General features: G+C 31.1%; 2 protein-coding genes across 2 annotated transcripts; one reads left to right on the forward strand and one right to left on the reverse strand.

Annotated features, from left to right (window-relative positions):
• The first annotated feature begins 275 nt into the window (after positions 1-275).
• LOC120071936 (calmodulin-7-like) lies at positions 276-2257 on the forward strand. The gene is made up of 2 exons (XM_039024374.1): positions 276-473; positions 1490-2257. Exons 1-2 carry the CDS (start codon positions 398-400, stop codon positions 1861-1863), a joined length of 450 nt encoding a protein of 149 aa, XP_038880302.1. The 5' UTR covers positions 276-397; the 3' UTR covers positions 1864-2257.
• A 2028-nt stretch (positions 2258-4285) lies between these two features.
• On the reverse strand, positions 4286-8865 carry LOC120071935 (SNF1-related protein kinase regulatory subunit beta-1). The gene is made up of 4 exons (XM_039024373.1): positions 8405-8865; positions 7467-7645; positions 7189-7351; positions 4286-4924 (listed from the first exon to the last, which is right to left on the reverse strand). Exons 1-4 carry the CDS (start codon positions 8615-8617, stop codon positions 4607-4609), a joined length of 873 nt encoding a protein of 290 aa, XP_038880301.1. The 5' UTR covers positions 8618-8865; the 3' UTR covers positions 4286-4606.
• Positions 8866-17348: the final 8483 nt, after the last annotated feature.

The following is a 17348-nucleotide window of genomic DNA, read 5'->3' on the forward strand; positions in this document are numbered from 1 at the left end:
TAAACATAATTAAATTAATTAATTAATTAGTTAGAATAATGACGATTAATAATAATAATTTATATTAAATAATTAAGATAACATAAAATATAATGGTAAAGATATTAGTTGATGAAAACCTGAAGAGATATTTGTACTTAAATTTATGACATTCTTATCCAGGCAGATACCAAAAACCCGGCACGTGCGAGGAGGCAATTTGGCGCGTTGAGTTCCTCGGCGACGTGCGAATCTGACACGTGCGAGCATTCCAATTTTCACAATACTTGCGGTTTTTTCTATCCCTCTTTCGCCATTTTGGAGAAAGAATTTTTCTTCTTCTTCGCATCGACTTTTCCAAAATCCTCTGTGGAAATCCATTCTCTGTTGAGTTTTTCTTCCTCCTCCGTCGACGACTATGGCCGAGCAGCTCACCGACGATCAGATCTCCGAGTTCAAGGAAGCCTTCAGCCTCTTTGACAAGGATGGCGATGGTCTCGTTTCTCAGATCTCTTTTCTCTCTCTCCTCTTTTTTTCGTTTATTTTTCATTTCATGTCTGTTTTTTCAGATCTGGCTGTCTGTTTTCTTGTTTTTCTGGTGTTTTGTGCTTGATCTAGGGTTTTGGTTCAATTTGAGGTTGTTTTTAGGTGCGTTGTTTTGGTTTTATGATGGAGTTTTTTGTTCTTTTCAGGTGCTGATTTGGATGTTTTTGTGAGTTTTGTATGAGGATTTAGTGTCGTGGATTGGATCTGCTTTGATCTGTGCTTTCTTTTGATTTGTTGTCTTTATTTGTTTTGTTTTCTTTTTGGTTATGGAGTTCTGTTTGGACGGCGATCTTGTAACAAATTGTTGTAAGGATATTTTTGTGAAATGATTCTGCAAGGTTCATGGCCGATGATGTTTATGATTTCTTATTAGGTGTGCATGCACGAGTTTCTTTTCGTGGTAATTAAGATGTGTTTTTATGCTAATTGGATTTCTGGAATGAGAAAAAAAAGTGAATGTTTGGATTCTGATTCCTTGTTAACTATGGCGAGTTGACTTATTCACGGTCGTGATCTTGCGACTTGTGTTGGTGAAACTGTTGAAAGTTCTATGGATAGTCAAGGTTTGTGTGCAGATTTATACCTGCACATGGTAGGCTAGAAATGCCCATGGTTTACTTTAAGAATGAATTTCAACCATTTGCTTTTTATAGCGTTAGGAATTTCTGGCAAAGAGGAATGATGTTTTCTTGTACGCTTGAGTTCTAAATTTTACAAGTTCGTTACAATGATTTTGCTGATCTATAAGAATCATATTTTCTAGCAGATAGATGGTTTTTCCCTTTGTTTGAACTTTGACTGTAGTATGTTTCATCCTTGCCAATCTCTTTGAAAACCAATTTCTTATCACTATCCCCTTTTCCTCTATGTTTTAAGGATTTTATTCTTTCCCTTTTCTTGGCTTCTCTTTTAAGACATTTTGATCTGTTCCCATGATTGATGATAATTTTACATTGGAATTCAGGTTGTATCACCACCAAGGAGCTTGGGACTGTGATGAGGTCACTTGGCCAAAATCCAACTGAAGCTGAGTTGCAGGACATGATCAATGAGGTGGATGCTGACGGAAATGGAACCATCGACTTCCCTGAGTTCCTGAATCTGATGGCTCGGAAGATGAAGGACACTGATTCAGAGGAGGAACTGAAGGAAGCCTTCCGTGTGTTTGACAAGGACCAAAATGGTTTCATTTCTGCAGCTGAACTCCGCCACGTGATGACAAATCTTGGTGAGAAATTGACTGACGAAGAAGTCGATGAGATGATTCGTGAGGCTGATGTGGATGGCGATGGCCAGATTAACTACGAGGAATTCGTAAAAATCATGATGGCCAAGTGACAGACCAATCAAAACGTGAAAGAGAACTGAACCGAGGCTAAGAACCGAAGGAGAGATTAGCGAAAATATGTTCCATGACAACTATAATATCCTACTGGAGCACTTGTATCTCCAGGAAAACCCTTCTTTTTCGTGTTACTAGCTTTAGTTGGTTCTTTCTGTTATCTTACTCTCCTGTTTGCATAATTTATGGTACTGTATTCCGGTATTGTTTGGTGTTTCCTCTTCTTTTCTTCTTCAGTAGATTAGATAGTGGAGTCTTCTATTATCCATATTTGCTATTTTCTTTTTGTGTTTGGCAATATCAATTCCAAGTACATTTTCAATGAATCCATTGCTTTTTGCTCCTGAACATGAATCATGAATGTTGTTAATACTTGAATATTTATTGGCTGGAAATTTCTTTGATAGTGTGACTTCCCTTGATTCTAAAGTATTTTATTATTTATTATGTCTATATTATTATTGTTGCTGCTTCCATCACGAGACATTGCATAATAGGTAGCCATTATGAGTTGTACGTGTTGCTGTTGCTTTCGAGACATAGCAGAATAGGTAGTCATCATGAGTTGAATTTATTAACATGAGAATTCAACCAATGAAATTGTGTCTTTATCCAAAAAAGAAAGTTTGAAATCGAAATTGTGTTTTCACAAAACTCAATAGTGAATATTTATATTACATAAGTGGAAATGGAAAAAAATCAATTCCTAATTTTCTTTCATGTCTTAAACCACTTAAATTGGTTCGTTTAGAATAATTTTTCATGTAATTAGGATTTGTTTGGAAGTGAATCTAAAATTGACATTTTTAAAATTACTAGGAAAGACATGAAAATTATAATTAAAATAGTTAAAAGTATGTTTAGAGTGATTTTAAAAATAATGAAAGTGATTTTGACGATTTTAAAATTACTAAATGGATGATGACAGAAAAAAAATTGTCTCAGCATTTGCCTTCTCCAATCTCAATCAAACCATGTCTAATAGATGTATAATTATAATACAGTCTTTATTATTTTATTTTATAGGTTTTTTTTAATTACGTATAATTTTTAAAGGTTAAATTATATAAAATAGAGAATAGGAAAATGAACTAAAATATTATAAATATAGTAAAATGTCAACATCTATCAATAATAGATTAAATAGACATAAATAATAGTTTATCACAGATGAATGGTAATATTTTACTATTATTTATAAATATTTTCAATATTTTTTCCATCTAAAACAATTTTTCTATAAAATACCCAAAGTAAGCCTTCCACTTACGTTGTCTTTCATTTTAACTTTGAAAGCTTTTTTTTTCCTCTCTTTTTTTTCGAAAGCCGACCGACAAGTTATTTTGGAATAAATTCAGTGTTCAAAGTAAAAATTAGACTTTGATTTGCACAATTTAATCTATTTTTTAGTAGTGAATTTTTTCCCTTCTAACTTCAAGGTATAAGCAATTTGCAAAATTCATTTTTAGTAGTGAACAAGTTTGAGCAATTTTTGAACACTCATTGTAAACTTGCTTTTCAAAATAAATAACATTAAAAAAAATTTAGAGCAAATTTGAATAGACTTTTTAAGTATTTGAAAGTGTTTCTAAGCAATTGAAATGTCAATATGATAAATAGACCCTTAATCTCAAGAATGAGAAGTTTATCATAAATTAATGGTAATTTGAAAAATAGGTCCTATTTGATTACATTTGTTGTTGTTTACTTATTTTCCATAATTATAATGAAATGTGGAATCAACTTTGAATTATGTATCAAATAACGTAAACTAATTGAAGAATTGAGAGTGTTCAATCTCATTTGAAATTTACATGGAATCCACTAGCCGCTGTCGTTACCATTACTGTTATCATTAGGTCTATTACATTATTAAAATTATGAGTGTGTCATATTTATGGTTACTGTTATGTTACCGGCACTGCCAGAGTTAGCAATAACAATAATAGTAATAATAACAATAAATATGACAACTTATCTAATATCTAATAATAACAGTAAATGTAATAAATTCATAATTCTAAATAAACGTGATAAAAAATAATCCAAATATGTTTGCGATCGTGACCCTTATGATTGATCTATAATAAAATCCCATTACAGTTACGTTAATTTTCATTACGAATTGGTAAAATGCAGCCACAATTATTCATTTGCAAAATCAAATTAAAAACTTGTACCAAATTTATTGAAGGGTAATAATGATTTTTATAAAACCATCCAGAAGAATTGAGTATAAATGATGTTATTTATGCAATCTAGATTGTTATACATCAATGGTTCATCAATTTATTTCAAAGTCCATGGGCATAATTTGAAAATAATTGAAACTTAATCCGAAGTTTGGAGATATCTAGGATAATTGAGCCAAAATTATTTTGAGATTATTTAATAATCCATCTAAACTCAGGCACCAAATTAATCTGTCAAACGTTGCACACGATAATGCTAAAACTGAGTCAAACAAATATGCTAGTCCAAGACTTCCCCCCTGATATCTACCCAAATCTACTATTGATACAATTAGAGAGAAGGAAATAAAACTTTTTTGGCCAAGCAGTTCTATAAAACAAAGATTTCTTCACAGATTGAAGAAATATTGATCAGAATTAAGGGTTCTTTTTGTTGCTAGCAAACTTTAGCCAAGGCAGTTCTATAAAACAAGATTCCTCCACAGAAGATGGAGGGCGGAGTAGCTCATGATCCTTTACAAAGTTCATCGTGAAAAATCAACGATAACTACCTGTTGAGCGGTTTGTAGAGGACGACGGTGACATACTTTGAATGGAACCTATGAGTAAGTCCCAAGGCAACCACAGACTGAGAAGCCCATCCTTTCTCTATGAAAAGGTGGTTAAGCACAACATGTTGAGGCTTTGAGGACGAAGCTTCATCCGTGTTCTCCATACCTAGAACCGTGAGGTGCAGCTGCGATGGTACGGCTGCTGGCTCCTTGGCAAAGTCTTCATCGCTGGGGAATGTTTGGCTGTAAGTCGTCTCTGGGGATTGTGGAGGCTCGAACTCGGCCACACTCTGTAGAATATCAGGCACACTATCCTACAGAATGGAAACAACTCCAAAATGAAGAGTGAAGATGAAATGCATAAAATCAGTTTGTCTTTAGCATTGAACTAACTAAATGAAGTAATACATCTTTCTCTGAACAATGTTGACAAGAAACTTGTCAATGTACATTCAAGATTTTAACAAAATACATACAACAAAATATAATGTGAAAAGTATATGGTTTTCTTTTTGTTTCAGAATGTTAAAGTTATGTGGAGAGTAGTATGAACTCAGACAATAAATACACACCAGAAACATAAGAAGACTACAACCTCCTATCCTATCATGCGCACGTGTGCCATGTGTATGTGTGCTCATGTTATATATATGTATATATATATCCTTCAATAGCTTAAATGTCATTAGGTTGAGCACATGAGCAACTATTTTAGTCCATATAGTTTTGTTTTGCTCCTCTCCCTGTATCTTTCGAATATTCTTCAATAGAACAATCAATTGGCAAAATGTAGACACTTTGTGAGACCAGGCAATAGTCAATATTTATGTTAGAAGGGGCGAAGTGAAGGAAATTCACCCGCCAGTTAGTTGGGGTCTGTGTTTAAATAGCAATTTATGTTGTATTTCGGGTTATCAGTTATTTTGTTAATGTGTGTGTTCACACTTAATAGGAGAATCCCCATCTTCTCGAATTGATGGGAATGATGTAATATGTACTTAAACCTTCTTATCTCTCTATCAATATATACAGCATGAAGGTAGTATCCTAACACACTCATGACAAGCAAGAAGATGAAACGTATGACATTCGTCTTCTTTGAAAACAAAATGAATGTATCTCATTGCACAAGTTCAAAAGAAAGGACAAGTGAGCCAGGATAATCTATTGTGTAGGCACCTTTCCATTATTCCCTATAATTTTCTAACGACATGTCAAATATCATTCTTCTCCTCCAAAAATGATAAAATTAAGAGCCCCAAAAAAATCAAATAGGTGCAATAGTAGTTCTTTGAAGTGCTAACACATTCACGAATCTTGGCATGATAAAGAAAATACCTTCTGAATCATATTCTGTGCATCTACAGTTGCTACATAGAGGATTAAGACAAAACTCTCAAGTACTTGTGTTAATCACGTTTCTGATATTAAAATAAACAAAGAACTTGCGTTGATCACGTTTCTTACTAACAAAATCGTGTTAATTACGTTGGTGTTCCGAAGTGTTCAAAAAGGAAAAAAGAGGTTTGTTCCAGGAGATTTTGGCATCATTCAGACCGGCAAACTGGTTTGTAAGCACAAGCCTTTGCTCTCTCTTCTTTTCTCTTTTAGGTAGAACTTATACAGCCATAACGTGAGCCATTAAGGCTGTTTGGGCTATCTGAGTTTCTACATAACTTTACCGACTTGGGGAATGAGAGCTATCTTCATCCTTTTCTTTGGTCCTTTTCCAGGTTTAACACTATAATATCTCTACATCAAACATATGAGCGATAACAATAATGTGAAAATTAATGAGCTTAAACGATCATTCATCGGTTCTTCTGTGAACAATTTATCATGGATTATTTGTAGTTATAAAAACGAGAAGCCGTGAACTAAATTATGGACTCTCTTCAGATATTTATCCTCCTAGTGATGGGCCTACATGGAATTGAGAAGTATTTTTGCACCTACGTAAACATAAATGCATCATTTTTCAATACAAATAATGAGTCAAGATCAAGTTCATGCCAATTGGATGGTAATGCAAATGGAGGATAAAGTCTAGCAAAAACATATTTAGCCAGTTTCAGGAAGCAACAGCAAGATGCCTCACACAGAGATGGAGCTAGTGCCAAGAGATTGCAAGAGTTTATGTGTCAGTTTGCTACAATTTTCTGCCAGTCAAATCTTTCATTTCTAACATTTGGATGGAAAGATTTAAGCGGCTTTTCCACATTTCTTCTCGAAGTTCTTATGCTCTCTTTCAAACAGCTCGATTAAAGGTTTCTTCTTGGTGTTCTCTATCCAAATACTTTGAGGGGTTTTCAATTCATGACATCTACCATAGCTGGATTGCTTTTATTGACACTAACTAAGTTTGCTGTTTTGTTTTTACTTCCTGGTTGTATGTTTTTCTCTGTTATGTTGTTTTGGCTATATTTTTGGAGCTTTTAAGTTTCTAAGGTTTGATTTATCTTATTGTCTTGAATTTCTTGTATCTTTGAGCATTAATCCATTTTCATTTCCTTAATGAGAAGTCTTGGTTTCCTTTTCAAAAAAGAAAATTGCAGATGGAGGGAAGAATCACACTTACAGAAACGTTGAGAAGATTAAAGACATTGCCCATCTCATCAGCTATGAAAGGAAGATCTGGAATATATCTCCTTTGACCATCGACAATGAACTTGTAATGATATACTCCAGATGGAAGGACCAGAAGTAGCGAAAAATCTTTGCCAGTCCTCTGCAAGGTCTTTCTGCAAAATCAATGTAGCATAATATTTCATTATTTATGCAAAATGCAGTAGAAGTTATGGTATGAAGCATGAGGCTTGAAAGAATCACGACAGCATGGAAGTGATAAGAAATAACCTGGATGTCCAGTTGTCCCAAGACCCCTCAACAGCAACACTGTTGCCACCGTAGCTCCACGTAATGATCGTTGGGATTCCTTGCTCTGGAGGATTATCTATAGCTCCACCGAATTCATTCTGCCAGGCTTCATTGTAATGGGTTGGACCATTACCTCCTTGCAAGGGAGCCACAGGAACCTGCAAGTCTTGTGACATATACCCACCATCATTTGAAAAGCCATAACCAAGGCTAAACATTATACAAATTCACATTTGTTTTATCTCAAACACCGCAAAAGTTGAACTTACAGTCTAGCCAAAATACTTGCCGAGTAAGATCAAATCTGGAACTACAAGTTTAATCACAAATCATCACTTACTACATCAATGAATACATTGTCAATCCTTTAACCGATAAAGAAGAAACACTCAGCTCCATGACATGCTTGATTCTAACAACCAACCAGGTCTAATAAATAGTTAAAAGTTTGAAGAACAAGATTAAGAAAAATCCCAACTGTTCATATACAAACTGTAGTCGATCAGTTAAGGCAAATCCAACAACAGACATTTCAGCCATTAATCTCCAAAGAGCAGAGCATTAAGCAGATGATCCAAAGTGGGGGAAAAAAAAAACTAACAATAATAATTAAGGCTTGACATTACTGAGTCAATCTTAGTTCAAGTAGGCAATGAAGTGGATCTTGGCTGGAACCTTCCCATTTACAACCATTGCCATACAGCGATCTTTGCAAAGAAATTTCCCGGGAAATACAACTTCCACCAAACAATAGAACCCAATAATAAAACGAATTGTAATGAAAACAACATCATTGAACGATTCAAATCCCACGAACAACCAAAAACAACAGCAAGAAAAGCAAAAAGAAAACAGAAAGAGACACAAACCCAGTTCACAAGAGAGAAAAATTAGAGGAAAAACAACGAAATATTGACCTGAGGAGCGAACAAGATCGGGGATCGGAACTTCCCAGGGCTATGAGGAGGAGTATTTCCCATCGAATCTGAAGAAACAACGTTACTAGTTTCACTAGTCACCGAACTGTCAATTGCCGGACTTTGTACATCGACGTTGGCTCTTCCTCCGGCTGCTGGTGGTCCTCCACCACCGCCGGGAAAACTCTCCTCCCTACCATTGGCATTTCCCATCAACCTAAACCAAAAGAGACGCGGAAATCCACCTGACGGAGGATCGTATCGTAATCAACATTCAAGCTGAAATATTACTTGGAAAATAATAATTGGATGGGAAATTTTGATATTGCAAATCCCAATCCCTAAATTTGGAATTTGTGTGGGTTTGTTGATTTTGGGAAGAAGAAGAAGAAGAAGACAGAGAGAGTTTGTAGAAATAGATATGTCCCCACCAGAAAACTCAGCTGCAGGCGGAGATGAGAGAGACGACTTTCTCTCTCTAATTCAGCAAAAATAGCCTTCGAGCTCCATTTATTTACGGAAATTGCCACTCTATTCGATAGAGACGCCGCCGTGGCGCCGTATGTTCTTATCTTCTTTTTCTCTCATCGCCGACCAACATTTCCGCCGCCGATTAAGTCAATAGGTTTGGTTGACCTTTTTAGATTCCATTTTGTAGATCATTGTTTTTTTGTTTTTTTTTAATCTGTATATAAAGTTTACATTATATACATAATAGAGTGGAAAAAAAAGGTTAGGAGTGTTTTTTTTTAAGATTATAATTTATGTGTTTATCTACTATTAATTTCAATAAAAAAAAAGTTTTTTTTAACTAAATTTTTAAATAAAGAAACAAACTTCATAAAACCGAAAATCAAGGGGGACAACAAATACAAGAAGTCACAAAAAAATAACATTGTATATCCACCTGGGGAAGTTAGCAACCCAGCTTGTATCAAACAAACTAGAGAAACTTGACATGAAGAGCTGCTAAATGAGCAGTTCGATTCCTATCACAAAGACTAGAGAAAGAGGCATTTTCTGAATATCTCGTCAATGCACCGATCTCATTGAGTGCATTATTCACCTCGGTAAATTCCACGAGAAGTTGTTTATCGAATTCACTACTTCCTTGGCATCAGATTCAACAACAATGGGGAGGGGGGTGGATATCAAAAGAAATGAAATTATTGAGACCCTCAATAGTGGCTTGGGCTTCCAACAACTTGATAGGACACTTTTGAGAAAACTGGAGAAGTACGACATAGATGGGAGATCCAAGGGAATCACAGACCACCCACCTCACCCCTCCACAATGCTTCACAGAGTCTCGAGAAGCATCAACATTCTTCTTCTATTCGTTCGATCGAGGGGGACATTACGAAACTACCGGGCTCTCCACCTGAATAGCTTGCAAATTACTAAACCACACATTAGACAAGTCATCAAGGAACATGTCTAAGTTCATTTGGATTTGCTCTGACAATACTATAGCCCTACTAATCTTGATTATATTTTGATAACGCCACAGACACCATATAATAGTAATGACCTTACAACAATTTGCCTCTCCAATATTTTCTACCATCCACCTCTAGAAATCAGACAACGGCCTATCATCCCTGCAAATAGAAAATAAATGACTCGTGTTAAGGAGGTAGAGAAGCCAAATTCTCTTAATAAACTTACAAGTCCATAGAGCATGGGAAGTATGAATGAGTCGGTAAAGGTCCTTAAGCGAAAATGGGGATTGGTCCCAAATCCCAAATCCCAATTTTTTTTATAGAATGCACAACTTTACAGAAATTAACAAAACATTATGCATGTAAATAAATTTTTACAGCATGCTAATTAGAATTAAATAAAAGAACAAAGGGATATCCTCACCTTTGAAGAACCCTTCTTAAAATGAATCATCTTCGATCCGGAACGATCACGATCAAAAGGATTTTCAAATGACCACCACCACAAATGAGTCCTCTGTATTCTCTAGGATGAGAATCACAGAAGTTTTGTAGACTCTATAATTTTTGGAGAGGGAAAGAAGAATTGAGAGAGGAGAATAGAGATTAGAAAAACAAATTTCTCATAACTTTTCTTTCACTATTTTCTATTTATTCTCTTCTTTGTAAAAAAAACAAAGGAGAGGAAAAATCAATCTCAACCAAAACTCCCACTTAGTACGTGGATTGAGGGAGAATAGAGGAGGAAAATTATTTCCCTCCCATTAATTTAAATAAAATAAAATAAAATTAAAATTAATTTCATTTTAATTAATTAATATATATATATATATATAATAACTTATCGTACATATACATATAACTTATAGTTTCTATATTGTATCAAGTACAATATAACCTATAGGTCTAATTCTCTCACAAATGACATTTAATATAAATCTAATGTATATTACATTTAATTATATGAATCTAATTCATATAATTAATATTTGAATCATATTCAAATATTTATTTCCTCTAAAAAAGACTTTATATATAATGTATCAAATACATGAGACGGATTCCCTATGTTTCGGCTGTTGGAAGCCTTATGTATGCAATGTTATGTACTAGACCTGACATTTGCTATGCAGTAGTGATTGTGAGTTGTAATTGCATCATATATAATTAAATTAAATTAATTATATCACATATAATTAATTCTCTCAATTAATTTGAACAATTCAAAGTAATCCAAAATTGATCTCATTTAATTCCTGTTGAGCTACAGAAGGAACCTCATGGATATGTAGTTTGAAGCTCTGATGGAACTTGAATAATTAATTAAACTCCTTTATTTATATTATTCAACATTTATTAATTGTCAGACACTCTACTACAGACCGAGAGTTGCACTCTTCGCACTACAAATATATTTCTGTGTCCATCGCAATGACCCTTCATAAATTGCTCGTTTAGTTATATCTAACTCTTTAAGTATCACTGATCACTGAACAATAAATCATAGTCAAACTATGACCAAAACCCTCTTGGACTAGAATAGGGTGTGCGCCACATTATTCAATTTATCTACTTTTCCAACTCCTCCCATGGAGTTTCTGTTTTCTATCATTCTCTCCACCCACCAGAAGTGGGATCAAAGCCTGTTAATCTCATGGTATAAGTGCGTAACGCTTGCGCAATGACTTAATGAGGATCTCCGACCATCGACAGAAAAAAACTTCTCTTTCCAACTTTGAAGTACTTTCTACCCTTTGATTTTCTGGAACATCCTATGCCCAAGTAATTACCAAGATTTTTAGTGAGCTTGATACCCAATACGCTACTGAACAACCAGAGGTTCAACTTGAGGCAACTTCATAATCCTGAACCACATTTTTTATAGTCAAAGAGGGGCAATGACAATTTAAATGAAAGCCATTGAAGTTAGAACAGAATTCCTCGAACTCATGCACAGAAGACCCATCGATGATAATAGCATAGCTCATAAAACAATAACGTTTTGACTACAGGTGGACAACTAAGATCATGCATCGTATCAATAAAAAAAGGTTATTAATTTGAAAAAACATTTCCAAAATCTATAAATTATAACAAAAAAAAAATCTCAAATATTGTTTTTCTCTTAAGAAAAACTATCGATTTACCTATTTTACATGATTTATAATTCATCAACCGCATAAGAGCATACTTTTTTTTTAAAAAAATGATTATTATTATTATTATTATTTAAATGATACTGGAAGTGAATACTTGTTAGATGGTTAAAATTGGAATGCTTTTTAAAATAAGGTTAAAGTTGCAACACATGTATAAATTTAAATGTTTTTTTTTTTTTTTGGCATTTAGTTCAACAATTGTAAACAAGAAAATTGAATCATGATTTTGAGACAATAACTTGTGTCTTTCTTCACTAAAATATGTTTAAATTGAAATATTAAGAAAATGAGTGTATATTATATCACTAAGCTAAGCTTATTTTTTTTTTAGAAAAAAGAAATAAATCAATTTACTTAAATAAAATTTTAGATTGCATCACATAAAATTTCAAAATTTATAATCATGTCAATTAAGACTAACTTTCATAAATTAATTTAAAGATTCAATTTTTTTTTTTTTTAAAAAAGACTATGGCCCATAATTTTTACGATTTCTTTAAATGCTTGAATTAATCTAATATTAAAAAGGGGAAATACTAGAACCAAATAGATGGCAGCCATGTTTCGTTGACATTAGTGTTTTATTCATTATCTATTTTTCTTTTGTAAAATTTACATTAAAACTTTTTCCAACCATGTTACTAATAAACAATTTAAATTAATTCATTTATAAAAGTTTAGAAATTTGATTAGTACAACTATTATTAAAAGTTTTAATCGATAAAAAATCTATAGAGTTGTATGTATAAATTTTTTTTTTCATCTTCTTTTTAATAAAAAGGAAAATTTCCATAGATAGGAAAATATCAAACTATTTACAAAAATATATAAAAAAAACTGATAAATACTTATAGACTTCTATTAACTTTTATCAATGATATATTTGTATCAGTTTCTATCACTAATAGTATCAATGATAAACTTCTATTGGTTTCCATCACTAATAGATACCGATAGACTTTTATCAACCTCTATCAATGATAGAATTCTATAAGCTTCTATCACTGGTAGACACTGATAGACTTCTATCAATGTTTACGAATTGTAGATTTCTATCAATTTCTATCACTGATAGACGTTGATAGTAAGGGTGTGCACGGTTCAGTTCGGTATAGTTTTGGGCCGAATCATGAATCGAACCAAAGTCCACGGTTCTCAAGTAAACAAAACCGTGGAAATCGATCTCCATCGGTCTCGGTTCCTGAACTGAACCAACTTGAATCAGTTCAGGTCGGTTCGGTTCGTTTCGGTTTACAACTGATGGTTTTTTTTTTCTAATTAGACAAAAAGATTGTGCTGATGGACTTATGCTATGGGCTGAGCTTATGGACTGATCAATATTACTTAATATTTAATAATACTCTTACTTAATATAATATTTAATAAATATTAATATATAGGGTCGGTTCGATTCGATCTGGTTTTCCAATTTGTTAGGACAGAGAACTATTGACCAAATCGACTTGTTCGGTTCGACTACTTAGTGAATCGAGAGTTGCTTCTTTTTAAAACAAACCAAACCAAACTAGTCGGTTTGGTCTGGTTCTCCGATTTTGGTCGGTTCCTACACATCTCTAGTTGATAGATTTCTATCGCAATAATAATTAAATTTTGCTATTTGTGTAAATATTTTTTCTATTTTTGAAAATTTTCCTAATAAAATTGTATGAATTGTATTGGGATTTTGTGATTAGAAAGTCAAATTTTCGAAAATTCCATATACATGTGTTTTATATCTTGATATAAATAGTCTAAAATATCATTTTGTTCTCTATAATTTGAAGTTTGTTCAATTTTAGTCTCTATACTCTATTGTCCAATTTTAGTCTTCATACTTATTTTTAAATTTAGTTCCTTCAAATTAATTTTTACTAAATTTGATTAAATAATTCTAATAATTTTCATGTAAGAAAATAAAATATATGAATATGTTTTCAAATTTCATAGTAAAAATGCTATAGATAACATTTTTTTTAAAATGTTAGCAATAAATTAGTATTGGGGTAATTTATGATTTATTAAAAACACAAGAACAAAAATATAGGAACTAAAATGATATTTTAATCTAATAAATATGTGTTTAAAAATAGTGGAAACATGGAATGTGATACATTTCCTTTTACTAAATTTCTAATTTTTTTTGTTACTTTTGTCCATTTAGCATTAAATAGGACGAGATTTGTATTTGCTAAAAAAATGTTTGAATTGAAATAGTTGGATTAGATATAAAATTAAAAGTTTAATCCATTAATTGGAAAAGTACAAAAGATTGATTGGAAAATTTTTAAATACAAAAAAAAAAAAGCAACATGATTCTAAAAGTTTCACCAAGCTTATATTTTATTTATTTTTCTCTTTCTTACTTCGCCACTGGAATTTTCAATTCTACCCTTAATTCCTTTATTTTTCTTTTTATTTTAAAAGATTCATAATATTTTACCAATATAAATATACAAATTTGGTTTTTAAAACAATTGTCAAAGCACTCAAGCACTATACTAAGCAATTAAAGTTTATAAAGTTTTAATTATATTCATATATTTTGAATTATATATTTAATATCTCCATATTGTCTCCTTCGGACATAAATTCTCATTACTTTATTTTTTGTTTTACCTAAAAAAATATAATACCAATAGAGATAGTTATCACCATTTATATAATCGTGTCATCCATTTGTCTAATCAAAATGTGACATTCCCAACTCATTCATTTCATGTACGTTTTGAGTGATTTAAAATGCGTTAGAATCATTTTCCTGAGTTCTATGTTACATACACTTTAAGGGTGTATTTGGGGAAAAGATTATTCTAAGATTATAATAACCACATCTTGCTACAGTAAATACTATTTTGTATTCCCAATTAGTTACAGTTAACACTATTTCAAAACCCCCATTTTTTACAGCATTTACTATTTGTTCCAGTTTTTACTATTTTACATTCATCATTTTTTTTATTATTTGCTTACTATTTGTTTCTCAAATTAAAATAGTTTACATCTCAAACTCATACTATTATAACCTAAACTAAAATAATCTACCTATCAAACACAAACTATTATAACTCAACTATATTAAACTAGGATTATAATAACCAACTCCTTGCTCAAACGTCTCCTAAAACATTAAAGTTGTCGGTAAATAAATGTTTGTTATCATCAAAATATGTGATATGATTGAAGCTCGTAAAACTAACAACACACCCATAAATCATTGCCCAATAAGTGGACAGATCATGCAATTTTAATCAAAACTTTATATAATTCTAGCATAGGATTAAAGATAAGCCACGTTAAAAATTAAATTTAAGAACTTTTCAATAATGAAAGGTTAAATAGTTGTAGCTTAATACACAAGAATGAACAATGTATAATTTAATTAAAAAAAAAACGAGTGGTGTCAATAATATTCAACTAACATAACAACATTTAAATACTACTTTTCTCCTTATACTTTTAATTTGGTTAATTTTAGTCTCCATACTTCTAAAATATTCATTCTAGTTCCTATACTTTCAACTTGGTTCTTTTTGTTCCATGTACTTTCAAAATGTTCATTTTAGTTATTGTACTTTCAAATTGTGACCATTTTGGTCATTTCATTTTCACTTTATTTAAAGGGTTGAAAATGACTAATTTTTTAAAGTTTAGAGACCAAAATGAACCAAAGTTAAAAGTACAGTAGTGATTAAAATTAACATTTTGAAAGTAACAAAGACAAAAATGAACCAAGATGAAAATATACAAACCAAAAGGATTATTTTAAAATTATAAAAACCAAAATGAACCAAACTAAGGGGTTGTCTGCATATTGTTTGATGGGTATAAACATCAAATATTTGGGATTTGAATGACTGGATTTTAAATGTTTGAGATGATCAATGTCCGTGTTTGGATATGCAAGATAATTAATATCTGAAAGTTAAATTATTTGTGTTCATTTCAATCATTTGTATATAGAAATTAAAAGTAAATAATCACTTGATTAAATTTTAGAGATTAATTAAATTTAACATTAATTAATTTATTAGTATGTTAGTTAATTATTTAATTAATAAAATACAAAATAAATAAATACTTTTGATTAAACATAGTTTAATTAATTAATTAATTAATTAAAATATTGATAATTGATAATAATAAATTTTAAGTAGTCAAGATAGCATAAAATATTAATGGTAAAGATATTAATTGAAATTTATTAAGTATAAATAATATATTTATATTTAACAATTAATTAAAATTAATAGTCACAAATACTCGATATTAATTTATTAATTAATTAAGTTATATTTTTAACATAAAAATCTCAAAATCTCACCATTTTGCAGGGTATTAAAAATCTCATGTCAAATAGATTTTAAAGTTCGAATATCTTGAGTTTTAAAAAGTGAAATTCAATGAAACAAACATAAATATTAAATGTCTGTTTGAAATTTTTAGAAAAATCCGGGACCTAAAAATATAAAAACCTAACTAGTATTTAAACTTAAACCACAAGTTTTTTTTTTCCTTCTCAAATTCATTTTTTGTGAACTTAAAAGTGTATGTAGAAAGTCAAAGTAGAATAAATGAAATAAAGGGAAAAGAAAAGTGGAGGATAGACAATATGATAAGGATTTGCCTTGTTACCTAATCCATTTATCAATAATGTAATATCTATTTCATCATTTAATGTCACCATTACAATCATTTTCTATTGACATTTAATAGTTCTTTTCATGACAGAAACCCATTTTTTCCCTTAAAAAAATCTTAATCATCCCAATAATTAGATTCTTGATTTGACTACTAAATGAATATATAAGCATACATTTTAGGTACTATTACTTTTTTTTAAAAAAACATACATTTTAGGTTTATTAGAGTGACAATTGGGGGATTTGTCAATATTAAGTAGTGACATTTTGTTTTCAATAAAAATGTCTTATTAATTTGGCAAATAAAATAATGTCAACATGTGTTGAGTGATTGAAGGTGAATATAGTGATATATTCTCAATTCGGTCCAATATCAATTTATATCTTTGAACTTTAATATTTATATCAATTTAAATTTTAAACTAATAATTGAATTAATTTAAATTCTGAACTTTCATAAATATGTCAATTTGTACCATAAATTAATAGTTATATCAATTTAAACTTTGAACTTTCATAAATATATCAATTTAAATCCTAAACTTTAATAAATGTATCGATTTCAACTCTTAATTATGTTTTATTTGGGTATACTTATAAAAATTCAGAGTTTAAATTCATATATTTATAAAAGTTAAAAGGTTTTAATTAGTACAATTATTAGTTTGGGATTTAAATTGATACAACCTAAAAATTCAAAGTT

Source organism: Benincasa hispida, chromosome 2 (assembly GCF_009727055.1).
Source record: "Benincasa hispida cultivar B227 chromosome 2, ASM972705v1, whole genome shotgun sequence".
In the NCBI taxonomy this organism is placed as follows: Eukaryota; Viridiplantae; Streptophyta; class Magnoliopsida; order Cucurbitales; family Cucurbitaceae; genus Benincasa; species Benincasa hispida.